Raw genomic sequence first — 18,501 nt, forward strand, 5'->3', positions numbered from 1 at the left:
TGCCCTGTCACACCCACCACCTTAGTTGATTCAAATCTTGCAGTTAATTATGTAACAGACAGAAACAATCAAAGAACCAGAGAGACCATACAAACCGCAGAGAAGTGGGGACCAGAGCCAGCTTTAGGCTGATTCCCCAGAACTGAGGCCCCGTGCCTGAGGTGTCTTTTTAATTTTTTTTACATACCTGGTGGCAGTCGGGGTCTTCGGTGGCACTTCGGCAGCAGGGGGTCCGGGTTGAGTGAAGGACCCCAACACCGCTGAAGTGATGCCAAAGACCCAGACCGCCGCCGGGTATTCGAATCGGGCCCCAGAGTTCTTAAAGCCGGCCCTGGTGGGGACCATAAAGGCAAAACAGTAAGGAAGTAGTGATTTCCCAATCACAGCTGTTGAGCAGTGGTTCCTTGCCAGACAAAATGCATCAGACGTTTTCCCTAAACGTCTGACGATCTGTCTCTTTAGCTGGTGATGGTGAGTGCTCTCAGGACAGGAACAGCTCAAGAGATATTACATGGAATGTGAGGATTTTCTGCTTCTTAGCTCAGGGCTGCTGCCCTGCTGCGGCCGCTGTTGCTTACTGTAGAAAAAGGCCTCAGCCCTCACACTGGGGCGTCTTGGGGGTCAGCTCTCAATAGCAACCCCCCCACCTGGGGGACACTTCTCTGCCCCCTGCCGGGCCTGGTGGGGAGCCTAAGCCCTCCCTCCTCATCTGGGAGGGGCCCCAGTTACCAGATGCTCGTGGAGTGAGGGGGCCCCGGCAGGATGGGGGCGCTTGGACCCTACAGCGATGAGGGACAGTCAAACCCCAGCGGAAGCAGAAGTGCAGAGCCCTCAGACCCATCAGAGGGGAATTCCATATGCAGGGCTGTCCAGAGTGGGGCTGGGGGGTTGACCCCCCCAACACACCCAGCCCCCGCCCGGGGTGGGGTCTGTGGGGCTGACGCCCCCCAACACGCCCGGGGTGGGGTCTGAGGGGCTGACACCCCAACACGCCCGGCCCCTGCCCGGGGTGGGCTCGGTGAGGTTGACGGCCCCCTACGCGCCCGGCCCCCGCCCCGGGGTCCGACCTGCGCCCTCCCAGTAGCGATGGGGTTTCAGGCCGGTTCCCGCAGCGCCCAGAGGCCGCGGTGCGGACCGGCGGGGGCGCGGCCGGGCCGGACCAGACCCTCCTGGGGGCCCTGCGCTGGCGGGCAGGCGGCCGCTCTCGCAGGGCTCGGGGGCGGGGAGAGGGGCCGAGCTGGCCCCACCCAGCAGCGAGCGCAGGCCCTGCGGAGCAGCCCCGCAGCCCTTCGCCCGCAGCGCCGCCCGGTCGGGACAGGGGCGCGCCAGGTAACGCCCGCCGGGGGAGCGGAGCGGGCCGGGCCGGGCCGGTGGTGCTGCTCGGGCTCCGCGTTAGCCAGGCGCTGCCGTCCTGTGCTGGTGCCCATCGCCGCGGTGTCGGACCCCACCGCTCCGGCCGGCTGAGCTCACGGCGGGGGGGTTGTGTGTTGAGGGGCTGTGGACTGTGTGTGCCAGAATGGGAGTTGTGTACTGGTTGAGGGCTGTGTGTGGCAGCCTTGTGCATTGTGTAGTTGGGGGAGTGCTGTGTAGTGGGGACGTGTGTGCGGACAGAGGTGTGTGCTGCGGGCGGCTGTGTAGCAGGGCAGTTGTGCGGCAGGGAGAGGGTCTGCACAGGGGCTAGGGGCTGGGGGTTGTGCGCTGGGGAGGGATGTATAATACTTGGGGTTGTGCAGTTCAGGTCACTTATGGTGTGGGGGGGGGAGGAGGGCCCTGTACACTCTGTTGTGGTTGTGTTGCTGGGGGTGCTGGATGCTCCGCTGGGCCTGCACAGGGTTCTTGCAGCTCAAAGGCCTGTTTGTTGAGTGTGGTGTAGATGGGGGCATTGTGCAGGGTAGGGGTTGTGTAGCTGTCGTGCCTTGGGTTGGCTGTCTAGGGCTCCTGGCCGCCAGCAGCTTGTTTGCTGAGCTGTAATTTATAAACCTCCGAAGGGGACTCAGAATTTCCAGACTCTGGAATTTGCTGCAGCTCCTGGAGGAGCCTGTGTGATGAGGGTGGACCCAGGACAGGGTGTGTGGGGGAGGGGGAGCTCCTTTTATCCTCCAGGGGAGAGTCAGCCCCAGTTCTGCCTCTGGTTGGGTTCAGACCTCTGCTGCAGCAGCATTTGGTAAGGTGAGCGGTGGCTAGCGGGGCAGGGTCCATGTCCCTGGGTTAGGGTGACCCGAAGTCCCTATTTTAAAGGGACAGTCTGATTTTTGGGTCTTTTTCTTATATAGGCTCCTATTACCCCCCACTCCCTGTCCTGATTTTTCACACTGGCCATCTGGTCACCCTACGCCGGGTAAGCCAAATGGAGCAGCCTGTGCCCGGCAGCTATCTGGGACTGGCTGGCAGCAGCTCGCTGTGGAGTTTGCAGATGGTTGCAGCCATCCGAGTGTCTGCACATTCCATCTAGGTCATTTTCTGCAAACAAGCTGCCTGTTGCAGTTCTCAGAGCCCCAGGCAGACCCCAAAGAACCCGCCCCAGCCAGCCAAGGGCCGTGCTGGCATCCCCCATGCCTGCCGTGCCCTGGGCATCCCTCCTCCCTGGCTCTGGTACCCGTGGGGGCACTGGGGCCTGCAGGGGGCAGAGGGTACGCTGGCTGCACTGAACTCCCCAACCTCGAGGGGGTGGCAGCAGCTTCGGGAAAGGAGCAGAAGTCGGCTGCTTGAATGGCTGGTGGCCTCCCATCCCCTGGGGGGTGCCTTGTCGAGAGGGCCCCAGCTCCGCCTGCTGGGCTCTGTGCCTCCAGATGAAGGGCAGAGCTCACAGGGCAGGCTGGAGTTGTGCTCCAGCCCCTCATCAGGGGCCGGTGCAAGTATGTTTTGTGCCGTAGGCAAAACTTCCATCTTGTGCCCTCCCCTGTCCCCAAGCCCCCGCCCTGAGGTACCCCCCCACGGCAGCTCCTCCCCTCCATCCTGAGGAGTCTCCCCCCAACGGCAGCTCCCCCCCTCCGCTCTGAGGCACCCCGCTTGTGGCAGTTCCCCACCCTCAGCCCTGAGACACCCCCCCCGCCCCAGCTCACCCCTGCTCCACCTCCACCCCAAGCACGCCGTGGCTGCTTCACCTCTCCCGCCTCCCAAGCAGGCGCTGCAAGCCTGGGAGGCAGGAGAAGTGAAGCAGCCACGGCGTGCTCGGGGAGGAGGCGGGGCAGAGGTGAGCTGGGGCAGGGAGTTCGCCTGCGTGCCGCCCCTGCCTTCCTTACTGCAGCCGGCCCTCCCCGCGCTCCCGTGCCCCAGCTCCCTCCGCTTAAATGCTGGCGGCGACTGGGGCAGCCGAAGATGCACCGCCGCGATCGCTGCCAAAGAAAATGCCGCCCCCCCAAATCCTAGTGCCCTAGGCGACAGCATAGGTCACCTAAATGCTTGCACCGGCCCTGCCCCTCATGTTATACTTTGCTGAGCCAGGGGCCAGAGTGAAAGAGAATTTGTGCTAGGGAGGAGGTTACAGTACCAAGCAAGGAGGAATGGTCTAGTGGTGAGAGCAGCAGGGCTAGGAGCCAGGAGTCCTGGGTTCTGTCCCTGGCTCTGAAAAGGGAGTGGGATCTAATGGTGAGAGCAGCAGGGCTGGGAGCCAGGACTCCTGGGTTCTGTCCCTGGCTCTGAAAAGGGAGTGGGGTCTAGTAGTGAGAGCAGCAGGACTGGGAGGTAGGACTCCTGGGTTCTGTCCCTGGCTCTGAAAAGGGAGTGGGGTCTAGTAGTGAGAGCAGCAGGACTGGGAGGTAGGACTCCTGGGTTCTGTCCCTGGCTCTGAAAAGGGAGTGGGATCTAGTGGTGAGAGCAGCAGGGCTGAGAGCCAGGACTCCTGGGTTCTGTCCCTGGCTCTGAAAAGGGAGTGGGGTCTAGTAGTGAGAGCAGCAGGACTGGGAGGTAGGACTCCTGGGTTCTGTCCCTGGCTCTGAAAAGGGAGTGGGATCTAGTGGTGAGAGCAGCAGGGCTGGGAGCCAGGACTCCTGGGTTCTGTCCCTGCCTCTGAAAAGGGAGTGGGATCTAGTGGTGAGAGCAGCAGGGCTGAGAGCCAGGACTCCTGGGTTCTCTCCTCATGGCTGAGTGAGTCCTGCCTGTCACTGCCTCTGTGGAGCAGGTGGTATCTCGCATTCCCCTGCCCTTGGAAAGCTCGTTGGAACTCTGGAAATGGAAGGACGCATAGAGGAGCCAGGTGTATCTTAGAGAGTAATCCAGGCTGCTGGCTCTGGGGCTCCCGTGTTTATGGGAGCAGCCCCCACTGATGAAAAGGGCCAGGCTGTGCCCTGGCCCAGCGAGCCTCAATTTGGCTGCTGTGTGTAACACTGGCCTCTCAGCCCTGCCTGCCTCCCTGCAGCATCACCAGCTGCTAATGAAACACCTCCAGCCCTGGCGGGGCCATGACTGCCCCCCCATTCCCCAATGGAGCCCAAACTGGCCCTGACTCCTGCCTCCCAGTGGGGCTGAAGCTGGTGGGCCACAGTCTCCCCTGCCCGCCATACTCTTTCCTTGGGGCTGAGCTCCATAGGGCTGCATGGTTGTTACCTGGTCACACCTGCTGCAGCTGTCACAGCGCAGGGAAGCGGTTCACCTCGGAACGGGTCACGGGTTCCTGGGCTGTGATTGCACTTGCCTGGGGCTGCAGCCGGTGCCTAGCTGGGAACTTTTGCCTGGATCAGCCAGGTGGCTCGGCACACCTGCAGAGGGAGTGCTGGTGTGAGCGGGGCTGGAAAAGGGCTGTACCCCAGGCTCAGCCAGCATGTGTGAGCGAGGGGCTCTTGCAAGGGAGCTCAGGCACAGAGCTAAGCTTTGGAGCATATCCTGTGGCAGTGAGTTCCAGAGGCCAAGGCAGGCTCTCGGGACAGTTCTGTTTCCTGTTGTCATGAGCCCCTAGCTGTCCCCTGTGGGGTGACCAGTTCATTGTCCTGGTGATGTGGCTGTCATCATGGCCACAGGCATCTCTTGGGGACCCAGATACCTTGGGGGCTTGGCAGTAGGCTGGGCTCTGTATGCAGTGGGGAGCTCAGACAGAGAGCAGGGCCCTGGGGGACGTGCTCCTGGAGCCCTGTGTGCTTGTGTTTCATCAGGTGGAGCTTTCTTGGGCCATAGGGTCTTGTGCTTAGCTAAGAGATTGCAGAGCCTGGGGTCAGCCATGCAGGGGATCCCTGGGGCCAGGCTGCCCCACAGGACAGGACCCAGTTCTACAGCAGCTACAGGAGGGAGCATACGCTGCCCTGGCTGTTTAGTGCCAGTAGTCACGAGATGCCCAGAAGAGCCCAGGGCAGCTTTGTTCCCACAATCTGGAGGGGACTGAATTAATCTTTAACCAGCAGTATTTCTGCAGCATGTTTCGCAGCCAGGGCTCAGGTGGGGCATGTCTCTGCATGCTCCCTTCGGATGAGGCAGCTCACGGACAAGGTGAGGATCAGAAGTGAGGCGGTTTTACCGTGAGCAGCAGGCTAGACCCTAGCGGACAGACATCCCTGTGATAACGCCAGGGCAGCGGCTTGTGTCCTGCCCCGTTCCAGGGCTGTGGGCTTGGCCCTGTCCCCAACACACGCTTGGGAGCCCCCAGAAATACCCTGTTTCCACAGAATTGCCTGGACCGCACTTCCTCCCCTGCACTGTGTCTGTTTGCCAGGGGCTTGCAGGGGCTGGTGCCAGCCCCACCCCGCGTGTGCACACGGACTCGTGTCTGTAGTGGGCAGAACAGTGCCCCTGGCTCTGACTGGCACTACCAAACTGCCTGCCCCAGAGGCTCAGCTGCAGCACTGACCTCTGCTCAGCTCCCCAGAGGGGAGGGACGTGGAGGGTGACATAGCACGGGCGCCCCCCAGCCCTGGCATTACTCGGAGAGCGCAGACGTGGCTGTCGGTCGCTCTTCCTGCCAGGCCCCCCAGTCGGCCGGAGAGACCAGAACTGTTTGAGCACCTGACCCGGCTGTGGCCCCCTTGTGGAGGCTGGGCTGGCTCGGGCCACAAGCCCGTTGTGGACACGTGGAATGAAGGAGGGCGGCGAACTGTAGGCAGGGCTTCTGCGCAGGTAGGACTCTGCTGGGGCCTGACCACTGGAGAGGGACTGCTAGAGCTTCTAAAGATTCTCCAGCTGCCTTGCCCAAGCTGTGTCTGGCCCTGGGGCCCCGGAGTTTGTCTTTGCCCTATGTAGGGCCGCAGCCCTGCCTGGTGCCACCTGGGAATGTCACCACCACTGGTTCCCCCAATGCACCCGGCTCCATCCCTGCCCCAGACTCTGTATTAGCAGGAAGTGTGTCCTGGAGCCAGGTCAGCTGCCAGCCCCACGAGCTACATTGCTTGCAGCACCAGTGCTGCCAGGCGGTCAGTCAGTGGGGACTTTCCTGCTCTCTGCTGCGTCATTTCAGGAGGGAGCAGTTGGACTCTGGGATGTGAACTTGCAGACAAGGCCAATTCATCCCTTAGCCTGCCCTTGGATTGAGCTGCTTCAGTGTCTTGCTGCAGGACTGGTTTGCCAGACCTCACGTTGTTCCTGTAGCTCTTCTCTCATCCCTTATCTAGTGGTCCACATCCCTTCTGGAGCGTGGGCACCGGTACTGGAGGCCATGTCCTGTGATGGTCTCGCTAATGCTGTATACAAAGGTGACACCACCTCTCTGCTCCTCACTCTGCATTGCAGGATCATGTCCTTTCTCTTACCAGAGTGTCCCACGGGGAGCTTTGCACCAGTGCTGCTGCATTCCTGGCTGTGGCCTTGCCATATGCGTGACCTACATCCTTTGTGACCTTGCACGTGGCTGTATTAAAGTGCATGCTGTTTGCCCACTGTACCAGCCTCCCCAGTCAGCTCTGCCCGTCGTCATTTCCCACGCCTCTGAAAATGGGACCAGCACTGACTTAGGTCCAGGCCGGCTCATGTCTCACTGTTGACGAATGTGTCTGGGTAGCAGGTTGAGCGCTAACTGGCCCTGTGCCAACCCAGCCATGAGGAGCTGGGCTGCCAAGCAGGGGGTTGGAGCCCACATCCCTGCTCAGACTCTGGCTCTGCCCAGGCACAGCGACACCTGCACGAGCAGCTCTGCGGTTGATGTCGAGACAGGCCACTGTTCCAGAAGCGCACACTGACCACAGGGACCAAGGGCCACAGGCTTGGTGCGGGGGAAAGAGGACCACTTGGGGAGCACGGGATGGAGAGGGGGTGTCCCAGCAGGAGGGGATGGGACGAGGGAGGCAGACAACAGGAAGAGGAGTTAGGGTTTGGCCATGGCCTGCATGAGCGTGTGAGGGAGAGGAAGGGCAGAGCGCCGGGGGCGCTGTCAACAGAGATGGCAGGGCAGAGCAGGCCATGTCCACGCTGGGCTCTGCAGGGCTTGGCCTCAGCTGCCCAGGGACACTCCCCAGTGCTGGTGTGGGTAGAAGACTCCCTGTGCCCCCAGGCAAGGGGACAACCGTGGGGAGGGTCTGAGCAGGGGCCAGCATAGAGGTGGGCAGGTGTGGGGGGATTGCTGAGCCCCCATCCTTGTCCCCACCCCCGGATTCAGCAAGGCCTCTCATTCCCCTAGCTGGCAGCTTTAACCCCTTCCCGCCCCCGCTCCTGGCCCCGTTCCCCTGCGAGGAGGTGGCCTTGGGCCCTGCACGCAGCCTGCCCATTCACTGGCGCTGTCAGTAAATTCCTGAGGTTTCCTGAGCAGTCGCAGGGAGCTGGGCTCTCTCTTAACTCCCTCCCTGCTGTTTGCATAAAGTCTGTCAGTCCTTCCGAGCCTTTTCCCCGAAGTCTCTGAGGCCCATTCATGCCGGGGAGGCAGGCACATCTGGCTTGGTGTGGGGTGGATCGAATGTCCTACTCTGGGCGGGGACCCCTCACACACAACCTCAGTCAGAGGAAACGTTGTCTCTGGCCGGAGTGGGCGACCTGGGTTCCCGAGCCGCAGGAGTGGCCAGGCAGGATCACACACTTGGCTCCTGTATGACAGCTCCTGACACCAGCAGCTGCATCTCCCGGCAGCCCCTCCTGAGCAGCCTGCCCCAGGTGGGAGGCACCAGCCGACTGGGCTGGGCAGCTTGTGCCTTGGAAGGTTATGGCCTGGCTGAATTTTTGGTGTTCTCCAGTGTAACTCTGCGTGGCTCCATTGTCCCTGCAAATGCCTGAGCCTTGTGTGACTCCTGAAAAGATCTCGGCCTCAGCGATACTTTGTGGCTGTGAGTTCCACAGGCTGATTACATGTTGGGTGAAATATGTTTCCTTTGCACTGTAAATGTGCTGCATGCCAGTATCTGGAGCTGTCCCCTCATGAGGGGACCGGCCCAGTGCCTTGCCTCAGCCAGCATGTTGTACCCCTCTCAGAAACACTCTCTTCTCCCCTGGCCTTGATGGAACTCGGCTGAGTGCGAGGAAGAGCCTTCCACAGCCGGGGGGCCCTGAGATGAGGCAGGAAACGCAGAGCCCAGGTGCTGCCTCCCATCGTCTGTTCCCTTCTCAGGTTATCTAACCTTCTGGTGCCAGAGTGCTGGCGCCCCTTCCTGGCATCCCCCGTCCTCTCAGCCCTGCAGAATCCAGCCCCTGGCCAGTGCTCAGGTCTTGCCTCGTCTCTCTCCTTGTGCCCTCCCTACCCTGGTGTGCTCCAAGCAGAGCTCTCAGGGGGGCTGGGTTGTTTGGACTGCTGCATATGGCATGTGATGAGGGCTGCCTGTCCTGCTGTGCCGCACTGGAGCGGGGGACTCCCTGCCCAATACCCTGCAGCATGGGGCACTGGGCTGGGACCCAAGAGCCCCTGTGTGGCTGCTGTCCATGTTTCTGTGCAGTGCCTTGCACTGAGTGAGGCCTCAGACCCTGCGCAAGGGCAGTTGCAGCTCAGACCATCTTACTGATGAGGCACCGAGAGGCTGCACAGCGGCACTTCTGGCAGATCTGAAGCCAGGGGGCAGCTCTCAGCTGCTTGGCCACATTACTTGGCCACTGCTGCTCTAACTACAGGGAAATGCTACCCTCCCTGAGCCAGGATTAGAGCTCGGGAGTCCTGCTCTCTAACAGAGGTATGTGACTGACTGGCAAAGTGTGTCATGTCCCCCCCTGTGGCTGCTCTCCTAGGGATCAATAGTTATAATGGGATAGCCTAATTCTGGCAATTGGTCTTTGACTACTAGTGGTGAATATGCCCAAAGATCTGTGATGGGATGTTAGATGGATAAATGCAAAGTGCTCCACCTAGGAAGGAACAATCAGTTTCACACATACAGAATGGGAAGAGACTGTCTAGGAAGGAGTATGGCAGAAAGAGATCTAGGGGTCATAGTAGACCACAAGCTTAATATGAGTCAACAGTGTGATACTGTTGCAAAAAAAGCAAACGTGATTCTGGGATGCATTAATAGGTGTGTTGTAAACAAGACACGAGAAGTCATTCTTCTGCTTTACTCTGCGCTGGTCAGGCCTCAACTGGAGTATTGTGTCCAGTTCTGGGCGCCGCATTTCAAGAAAGATGTGGAGAAATTGGAGAGGGTCCAGAGAAGAGCAACAAGAATGATTAAAGGTCTTGAGAACATGACCTATGAAGGAAGGCTGAAAGAATTGGGTTTGTTTAGTTTGGAAAAGAGAAGACTGAGAGGGGACATGATAGCAGTTTTCAGGTATCTAAAAGGGTGTCATCAGGAGGAGGGAGAAAACTTGTTCACCTTAGCCTCCAATGATAGAACAAGAAGCAATGGGCTTAAACTGCAGCAAGGGAGGTTTAGGATGGACATTAGGAAAAAGTTCCTAACTGTCAGGATAGTTAAACACTGGAATAGATTGCCTAGGGAAGTTGTGGAATCTCCATCGCTGGAGATATTTAAGAGTAGGTTAGATAAATGTCTATCAGGGATGGTCTAGACAGTATTTGGTCCTGCCAAGAGGGCAGGGGACTGGACTCGATCACCTCTCGAGGTCCCTTCCAGTCCTAGAGTCTATGAGTCTATGGGGTGGGATCTGAGTTACTACAGAGAATTCTTTCCTGGGTGCTGGCTGGTGAGTTTTGCCCACGTGCTCAGGGTTTAGCTGATGGCCATATTTGGGGTTGGGAAGAAATTTTCCTCCAGGGCAGATTGGCAGAAACCCTGGGGGTTTTTCGCCTTTGCAGCATGGGGCACGGGTCATTTGCTGGAGGATTCTCTGCAGCTTGAGGTCTTTAAACCACGATTTGAGAACTTCAATGGCTCAGACACAGGTTTGATACAGGAGTGGTAGGTGAGATTCTGTGGCCTGCGTCGTGCAGGAGATCAGACTAGATGATTGTAATGGTCCCTTCTGACCTTAAAGTCTATGATTCCTCCAGGTTATGTGACAGAGGCCGTCCTGGGGTGCTGATAGGGTGACCAGACAGCAAGTATGAAAAATTGGGATGGGGGTGGGGGGTAATAGGAGTCTATATAAGAAAAGGACCAAACAATTGGGACCCTTTGCTGAGGGTCTCAGGAGCAAATCCTGCAGGCCATCAATGGGTGGGTGCAGAGCGAGGGTGTTATGAAAACTAGAATTTATGTGTCCGGTTTCTTCTTGCTGGTTTGCTGAATTCACCCAGAGAGTAAACGTCCTTCGGACGGGGTGAGAGTTACAGCCTGTTCCCCAGAGAGAGAAAACACCCCTTGGATTGTTTTATATTTTCTTCCAAATCATGGATAAAGATATCGAAAAGCATCAGGTCAAGAACAGTTCCCTGTTAAGACCCCTGCAGAAACACCCCCACTATTCTCCATTCACCGTTACATTTTAGCTCTAGCAGGTAACCAATTTTAATCCATTTACTATGGGCTACAGTGATTTTGTGTAGTGCTGATCTTTTTATCAGACTGTCACATGGGATAAAGTCAAATGCCTTCCAGAAGTCTGTCTGTTATGACAACACATTTCTCTTATCAGTCCAACGTGGGACTCATTAAAAACAATATCAAGTTTTTGATGAGTCCCATTTTGCATACACCCCTGGTGACTGGCATCACTTGTGCTGCCATCTTCATTCTTGACTCGCTGCCTCCCATATCAGCCTGGCCATGATTTTATTCTGGACCAATGTCAGGCCATTAGGCCTGTAGTAACCCAGGTCACCCCATGTACCCCTTTTAAATTCTGGTGCACCATGAGCTCTGTCCCACAGAATTTCTCTTTGTTCCCAGCCAAGTTGAAAAATATCTAGTGATTCAGAGAGCTCCTGGGCCAATGCTTTTCATATGCTGCAGGTGCAAGTTATCCGCTTCAGCCAATGCAAAGCTGTTTATTTGTAGCAGCTGCTGTTTAACACCCTCCCTGGTACCGATGGATTCGAGCATTTCGTTATCCCTGCAAGGTGTGGAAACCTCACTCTGCTTTCCAAACACAGAACTGAAACATCTGCTGTCTCTGCATGCTGGACTATGTTTCTGTTCCTGTCTCTTGTCAGACCTCTGCCCTTGCTAGTGGGGGGAAGTGGAGGACAGTTTACTGTGAACAGGGGAGAAAGGGGAGCTACTGAGGCTCAGCTGGGGTGGGGAAGGGGGAGATTGTTCCAGGCTGGGGAAGGGGGTGGGGTCCCAGTAGTTCCTATCTGTTCCCTGGCCAGATTCTGGGTGCTGCAGTGGCTGCTTCAGCAGCCCCTCTGGGTCCCACTCTTGCCTCTGTGAGTTTACATGGTGTTGAACCCCCTCCCAATATTTCCATGGTGAGTGAACTAGTCCCTCTGCTCCCCCATTTCGGCAGTCCCTTTGGCTGAGCTGGCTGGGGTCTCATACTGGAAGGCTTGAATGCTTGGGCCCAACATGCCCCAGTCTCTCTGCCTTCCACTCTCGAAAAGGTCAATAAACCCAAGTGACCTCTGCTGAGAAAGAGAGAGAACCAATAAAACCCAGCTGCCCCGCTGCTCTGTGTCCCCTCCCCGCTTGGGCAGTTCAGACTGTGAGCTCTGCAGCGCTGGGACTGTGTTGCCAAGGTCCCAGCTGCTGGGAAGATGCCAGTCACAAAGCCCAGAGCAGACTGAGTCCATTAATGACTTTGGAGAGCTGGACCAAAGGGGCCAGCTGGGGACGAGCACAGGCCTGATGTGTACACAGCAGCCTAGCCTGTGATGCAGGGAATGTCAGTGCCGGAGTCTTCATCCAGCAGGAAGGGCTGGCGTGTCCTGGCAAGCTGCAGGTAAATGATTGGATTTTTAGTCCTGATCCTGCGGGGTCAGCGAGACACAGTGATGATCTGGCCTGGTGAAGGGGCAGATGCCTTCCATGGGGGTGGACAGCGACCCAGCCGGCCCTGCTGACTGCCCACAAACAATCTCCCAGCTGGCTTTGGTTCTGTTCTTGCAAACCCAACCTGGCCGTTGAGGTTTTGGGAGCCAGCCATGCCCTGTCTGATCAGAGTCTGCCACTCAGTGTCCCCTGTGCCCCTCATGCCTGCACTATGCTCAGAAACAACTGCCCTGTGCCCTGTGCCAGGGGCCCTCTCCTCCCCTGTGCCAGGGGCTCTCTGCTTCCCCCTGTTCCCTCTCCCTCCCATGCCAGGGGCTCTCTGCCGCCCCTAACTTTCCTCCTTTTTATTCCATTTCTCTCTAACATGGTAAACTGCATTGTGGGATGGGCAGAGCTGACCGGGTGGTGGTTATGCTGGAAGGTGTCGATGGTGACATCAACTGGTTCCTTGATCTGCAGACAATTACAGAGGTGGCCAAAGCTGCTGGTTCTGCTGACAACATGCCAGTGCTCTGTGTCCCCCCCTTTCCACCTTCCCGTTTTTCTGCTTGCCATCAAAATCAATAGGATTCTGCTATTGATCAGATGCTGCCTTCTGAAGTTATTGTGTAATATCCAAATGATGAAATGCCATCAAGTTGAATGTTAGGATAAACATTTTAAAATCAGCAGGCCTGGATAACTTGCACCCAAGAGTCCTAAAAGAATTGGCTGTGGTGATCTCTGGCCAAGTGGAGTTTATTTTTAATAAATTTTGGAATACTGGGGAAAGTCCAGGAGTCAGAAACAGGGCTAATGTGCAAATATTCAGTAAGGGCAGACAGGATAGGCTGGTTAGCCTGATATCAGTCCTGGGGAAAATAATGAAAAAGCAGATCCAGGATTCAGTTAGATAATGAAGAATTACAGAATATGAATATGATTAATGCTACTCAGCCTAGTTTTGTGGGTACGTAGCTTTCGTCAAGCAAACCCGATTTCATACAGGGGTCATAGTGGATAAGCAAAGCAATGAGCTCCTGGTGCAATACTGTGGGCAGAGGCTAATGCAGTGCCTGGGTGTATAACGGGGGAGTCGTGAGTAGGAGCGCCAAGGACATTTCCCCTCTGTATATGGCAGTGGTGAGGCAGGTACTTGGAATATAGCACCCATTCTGCTGCCCACCTTTTAAAACGGATGTTGAAAACTGGAGAGGGTGCAGAAAAGAGCCAGACATGCAGATGTGCCCCGAGACCTGTCGGGGCTGGCCCTTCCCCAGGCTGCACGGCGCTGCACATGCAGGCGTGCCCTGAGGCCCCACGGGGCAAGCCCTTCCCCGGGACATGCGGTGCTGGGCGTGCAGATGGGGCCGGCCCTTCCCCTGGCCGCGCAGCGCCGGGCATGCAGACGGGGCCGGCCCTTCCCCTGGCTGCGGGGCGCCGGGCGTGCAGACGGGCCCTGAGGCCCAATGGGGCCAGCCCTTCCCTGGGCCACGCGGCGCCATATATGCAGACGTGCCCCAAGGCCCTACGTCTCTGCGGTTCCATGGGGCTGTGCCCCTGTTTGTGAGCGTGGGGGCCCATCTGACCCCATCTTCCTTTTTTTCCAGGCCCATCTCAGCCATGAGGAGCAGCAGTGCCTGGGCATGGCAGGAACTGCTGGCCCTGCTCTGCAGCGTCTGGCTCTGGGTGTGTGCTGCTCAGCACACCGGGCCCACGCCCACAGTGCAGAGCCAGGGCCCCAAACTGAAGTTCCGCCTGGCTGGGTACCCCCGCAAGCACAACGAGGGGCGCATCGAGGTCTTCTACAATGAGGAGTGGGGCACCATCTGTGACGACGACTTCACGCTGGCCAACGCCCACGTGCTGTGCCGCCACCTTGGCTTCGTGGCCGCCACCGGCTGGGCCCACAGCGCCAAATATGGCAAAGGCATTGGTGAGGGTCGTAGCTGGCGTGGCCCTGACTGCCAGGGCCAGAATCTGTATGTGTGTTGGGGGGTGTGCATGGTGGAGCTGTGTGTGTCACTGAGCTTATGGGGGAGTGTGCGTGCAATGGGGCTGGGGGCTGTTTGTGCATGTGATGGGGTTGTGGGCTGTATTTGCTCAGTGGGGCTGTGTGTGTGAACATGCACGGAGGGGCTGTGTATGTGTGTGTGCAGTTGTGGGGTTTTGTGTGTGGGCAGTATGGCTGGATGCACATGCAGTGGGGCTGGATGTGTGTGTTCACGCAGTCAGGCTGGGGGCTGTGTGCGTGCAGTGCGGCTGGATGTGTATGCAGTGCGGCTGGATGCGCGTGCAGTGAGCCTGTGTGTGCGTGCATGTGCAGTGGGGCTGGGTGTGCGTGCATGTGCAGTGGGCTAGGGGCTGTGTATGTGCATGCAGGGGGGCTGTGTGCTATGTGCAGTGCAGCTGAGTGCGCAAGCAGTGGGGCTAGGTGTGTGTGTGCATGCAGCGGGTTTGGGGGCTGTGTGTGCAGTGCCACGTGGTGCGCATGCAGTAGGGCTAGGTGTATACCCAGGCCAGTTGGGTACAGCAGAAGGCAGATACACTGGCCACTGGATTAACAGTTTTCTGTTCCCTGACTGAGCAGAGCAGGGGCTGCTCCAGGCTAATGAGAACACCTGACTCCAATTAACCTGCAAAGAGTCAGGTGAGGCCATTAAGCTAATGTGACCACCTGACTCTAAGCAACTCTGGCAGTGAAAGGTTGGCTGCTAATAGTTGCTACCATTAGGGTCCCTGGGCTGGAACCTGGAGTAGAGGGTGGGCCTGGATTCCCCCCAACCCACACTACAGGAACATCTCCTGGGAGGGGAAGTCAGGCCAGGAGGCTGAACGGAGACTGGGATTCTCTCACCAACCTCCTTGCAGGCCTATGATAAAAAGGGCTCAGTAGACTGTAACCCTGGCCCTAGAGAGAGAAGGGCTACGTGGAGGGTCACAGTGAGCCACTGAGGCTAGTATAAACCGCCTAGAAGTGCAGGACCCATGGGATCAAGGTCAGAGCTCTGTCACAGTGTGCAGTGGGCCAGGGGGCTGTGCGCGCGCAGTGGGGCTGTGGGCTGTATGTGTGTGTGCAGTGGGGTTAGGTGTGTGTGTGCATGTGGAGTGAGGCTGGGTGTGTGTTGCTGTAGATTTGCACACAAAGTGGCAGGGGGCAGTGCATGTGAAGTACCCCCCCGCCCGTGGCTGTGGGGCTGGATACTGTGGGGGGCTGGGATTCCAGGGCCGTGGCTCCTAAGGAGGCTGCTCTGGTTCTTGTGGATGGGGAAACCCCAGGCTGCACCCCCCTGTCCCAGGAGCTCCCCGGGAAATCACTCTTTGGGGCTGAGATTCACGTTTCTTCTGACTTCTTTTTGAGTTGCATTGACCTGCCCCACACTGCCACATACGTCCCAAAGACCCCACACATTATATACAGCCCTCTGGCCCAGCCCTGGCCCTGTCCGTGACCCCTCCCTGGCTTGGTGCCTCTGCAGGGCGGGTCTGGCTGGACAATGTGAACTGTGGGGGCAGCGAGAAGAGCATTGCAGACTGCAAGTCTCGGGGCTGGGGAAACAGTGACTGCAGCCACGAGGAGGACGCTGGCGTGATCTGCAAGGACGAGCACATCCCGGGCTATGTGGACTCCAACGTCATCGAGGTGAGTAGCTGCAGCCCTGGGGTCTGGGCCCCAGGCAGGGGGGCTGCCAGTCCCCCACCCGCATGCCCCACGCAGCAGGGCTGCCACCACCCCTCTCCCTGGGGCCCACACACTGGGGCTGCCCTGCCCTGCCCCAGCTCTCACTCCTGCCCAGGCTCCATCGCCCGGGTTCTCTTGAGCCTGGTGCGGTCTCTGCGTCCCCGTCATTGGCACTGGGTGGGCTGGGAGGGTTGGGCAGGTCGGTGCTGGTGCTGGGTAGACTGGGTGGGTTTGGCGGGGGACGGGGGCCTGGGGTGGCTGGCGCGGGGCCAGGCGGGCTGGGGCTGGACCTGGTGGACTGGCCAGGCTGGCACTGAGCAGGCTGTTGGGACCTGTCTGGTGGAGCTCAGTAGCCCTGATGGGCTCTCCCTCCCTCCGCCAGGCTGAGCAGAACCAGGTGGAGGAGCTCAGGCTGCGGCCTGTGGTCTCAGGTGCCAGGAAGCGGCTGCCGGTGACAGAGGGTGTGGTGGAGGTGCGCTACAAGGAGGGCTGGGCGCAGATCTGCGATGAGGGCTGGAATCCCAAGAACAATCGCGTGGTCTGCGGGATGATGGGCTTCCCGGCCGAGAAGAAGGTCAACAGGAACTTCTACAAGTGAGTGAGGGGCTGGAGGAGAACCCCACTGATGGGGTGGGCCTGGCAGTGCCCCGTGGGGCCTGCATGGGCACCAAGGGGGGGGGGAGTCCTGAGGGACTGGAGGGGGCCCATGGCAAGGCAGCCCTGGGGGAGCTGGGGTAAGACTGGGGGGCTCCACAGTGGGGCAGCCCTGGTGGTAGCTGGGTCAGTGCTGCCAACTCTCATGATTCTGTTGTGACTCTATTGATATTTGATGTTTTTCCTAAATCCCCAGCTGCTGGAGTCAGGTGACTGTGAGGGCGTCGTCTCCCATGTGACTAAGCTGGTCGGTTGGGTGGGACATGGAGGTGGAACCTGATGGCTCAGAATGGGGCGAGGGCAGGGACCCTGCATGGGCCTTGTTACAAATTCCCTGCCTTTGAGGCAGCGACCCTGAGTCCATGCCTGTGTCCAGCGAGCCCCAGCGTGCTCCCATTTTGGCAGCCACACTGAGCCTGGCCCTGCTGCATGGGGAGCCTGGGGCAGCCCTTGTCACCAGAAGCGTCTGGCCAGCTCTCGCGGTGACTGGGTGGCCTGAGGTGCTCAGACCTGGCCTGGAGCCTGTGCAGAGGCCGGGTCTGGCCCAGGAGGCTGTATGTGCATGGCCCTGCAGGGATCCAGCACCGTGGAGCTGAGTGCCAGGAGGCCTTCCTCATGCCCTCCCAAGCCCCATGCTGGTCGACAGCCTCAGCCTGGCTCTGCCATGGCTCCCAGGCAGTTGCCAGCCGTGGTGCTGTCTCTGGATTTATGGGCCGTACCTCTGGGCATCTGCTGGACCCTCACCGTCCCCTGACTGGCAGGTCACCGTTTCCTTTCTACAGGCGGTTAAAGCAAGCAGCCAAGATAAAGAGCTGGAGGCCAGGGCCAGGTGCAAGGTAACAGGGTAGGGCCAGGGCCACATCCTGAGGCCAAGTCTCCTCGGCAGGTCTGGGGCTCCGAGTCTTTCTGGATGGGAGAAGCTGCCCCTGCCTGGGCCAGTCTCTTCTGCCATCAGGGCTGGATTCTGGGCTGGCCCCTGGGAATCCAGCTGGAGCCATGAACTTCATCCTGGGATTCAAAGGCTGCCTTGGGCAGGCAGGCTGAGTCCCTCGCTGCACAGCTCTTTCGAGGCCTTTGCATTTCAGTGGGTGAAGTTCATTCGGCCGTGGATGGGATGTGAGGCCTGGTTGGGGTCTGACCCGCCCCTGCATGTGTTCTGTGTCCTCCATGAGAAATGGCTTTTTCTCCTTGCCCTGGCATTGCATACGGTCCCCACACCAGCCCCTCAAGGGGCAGGGCAGGGAGGGGGCTGTGCCCAGATGGGGTCTGATCTGGTCCCTGTATTGGGAGCGCCATGCCCACCACTAGCTGGCAAGGGCATCTCTCAGGGGGACACGCTGGGGATCCCTATGTGGGGGCCACTGCCACAGAGATGGGACTGTTGGTCGTCACCCCACCCAGCCCAGCAGTGGGTTCGGTGGCCATCGGGGTCAGCCCAGGGCCCTGGAGCAGATCTCTCTCTCCTGGAGGGGGAAGGAAGGGCTGGTGGACACGGGCCATTTTCTGGAGAAAATGGCAGTGGAGCAGCTGGGCTGGCTGAGAGTCGCTCCCGTTCCCCACCTGCCTCTGCCTGCGCCTAAGCCATGGGGCTGGCGGACTCGTGTGTGGGGGCAGGGCCTGGAGGCTGTAGTGGGAGCTGTGCAATGGGGCAGCATTTACTTTCAGAAAGGGGCACTACACAAACATGAGGAAGTTAGTGAAACAGAAATGCAAAGGTACAGCACCAAAAGGGAAATCCTTGCAGCTGCATGGAAACTTTTTAAAGACGCCATAATAGAGGTTTAATCTAAATGTATACCCTGAATTAAAAAACACAGTAAGAGAACCTAAAAAGTGCCACCGTGGCTAAACAACAAAGTAAAAGAAGCAATGAGAGGCAAAAAGGCATCCTTTAAACAGTGCAAGTTAAATCCTAGTGAGGAAAATAGAAAGGAGCATAAACACTGGCAAATGAAGTATAGAATTAGGAAGGCCAAAAAACACTTTGAAGAATTGCTAGCCAAAGACTCAAAAAGTAAGTACATC

The 18,501-nt window shown here is 58.4% G+C and overlaps 1 protein-coding gene across 3 annotated transcripts in view; it reads left to right on the forward strand.

The window, feature by feature from the left end:
* The first annotated feature begins 1,258 nt into the window (after positions 1-1,258).
* LOXL3 (lysyl oxidase like 3) overlaps positions 1,259-18,501 on the forward strand; it is a 31,985-nt gene continuing 14,742 nt past the window's right edge. For 2 of the 3 annotated variants that reach the window (XM_030547117.1, XM_030547119.1), the window contains exons 1-4: positions 1,259-1,329; positions 13,751-14,076; positions 15,620-15,783; positions 16,205-16,416. In XM_030547117.1, coding sequence (XP_030402977.1) covers positions 13,764-14,076; positions 15,620-15,783; positions 16,205-16,416 — 689 coding nt within the window. In that variant the 5' untranslated portion in view covers positions 1,259-1,329; positions 13,751-13,763. Of the gene's footprint in view, positions 1,330-10,567; positions 10,730-13,750; positions 14,077-15,619; positions 15,784-16,204; positions 16,417-18,501 lie in introns of those variants that run through there. The other variant, XM_030547118.1, reaches the window with a different exon arrangement.

Source organism: Gopherus evgoodei, unplaced genomic scaffold, assembly GCF_007399415.2.
Source record: "Gopherus evgoodei ecotype Sinaloan lineage unplaced genomic scaffold, rGopEvg1_v1.p scaffold_52_arrow_ctg1, whole genome shotgun sequence".
Classification (NCBI taxonomy): domain Eukaryota; kingdom Metazoa; phylum Chordata; order Testudines; family Testudinidae; genus Gopherus; species Gopherus evgoodei.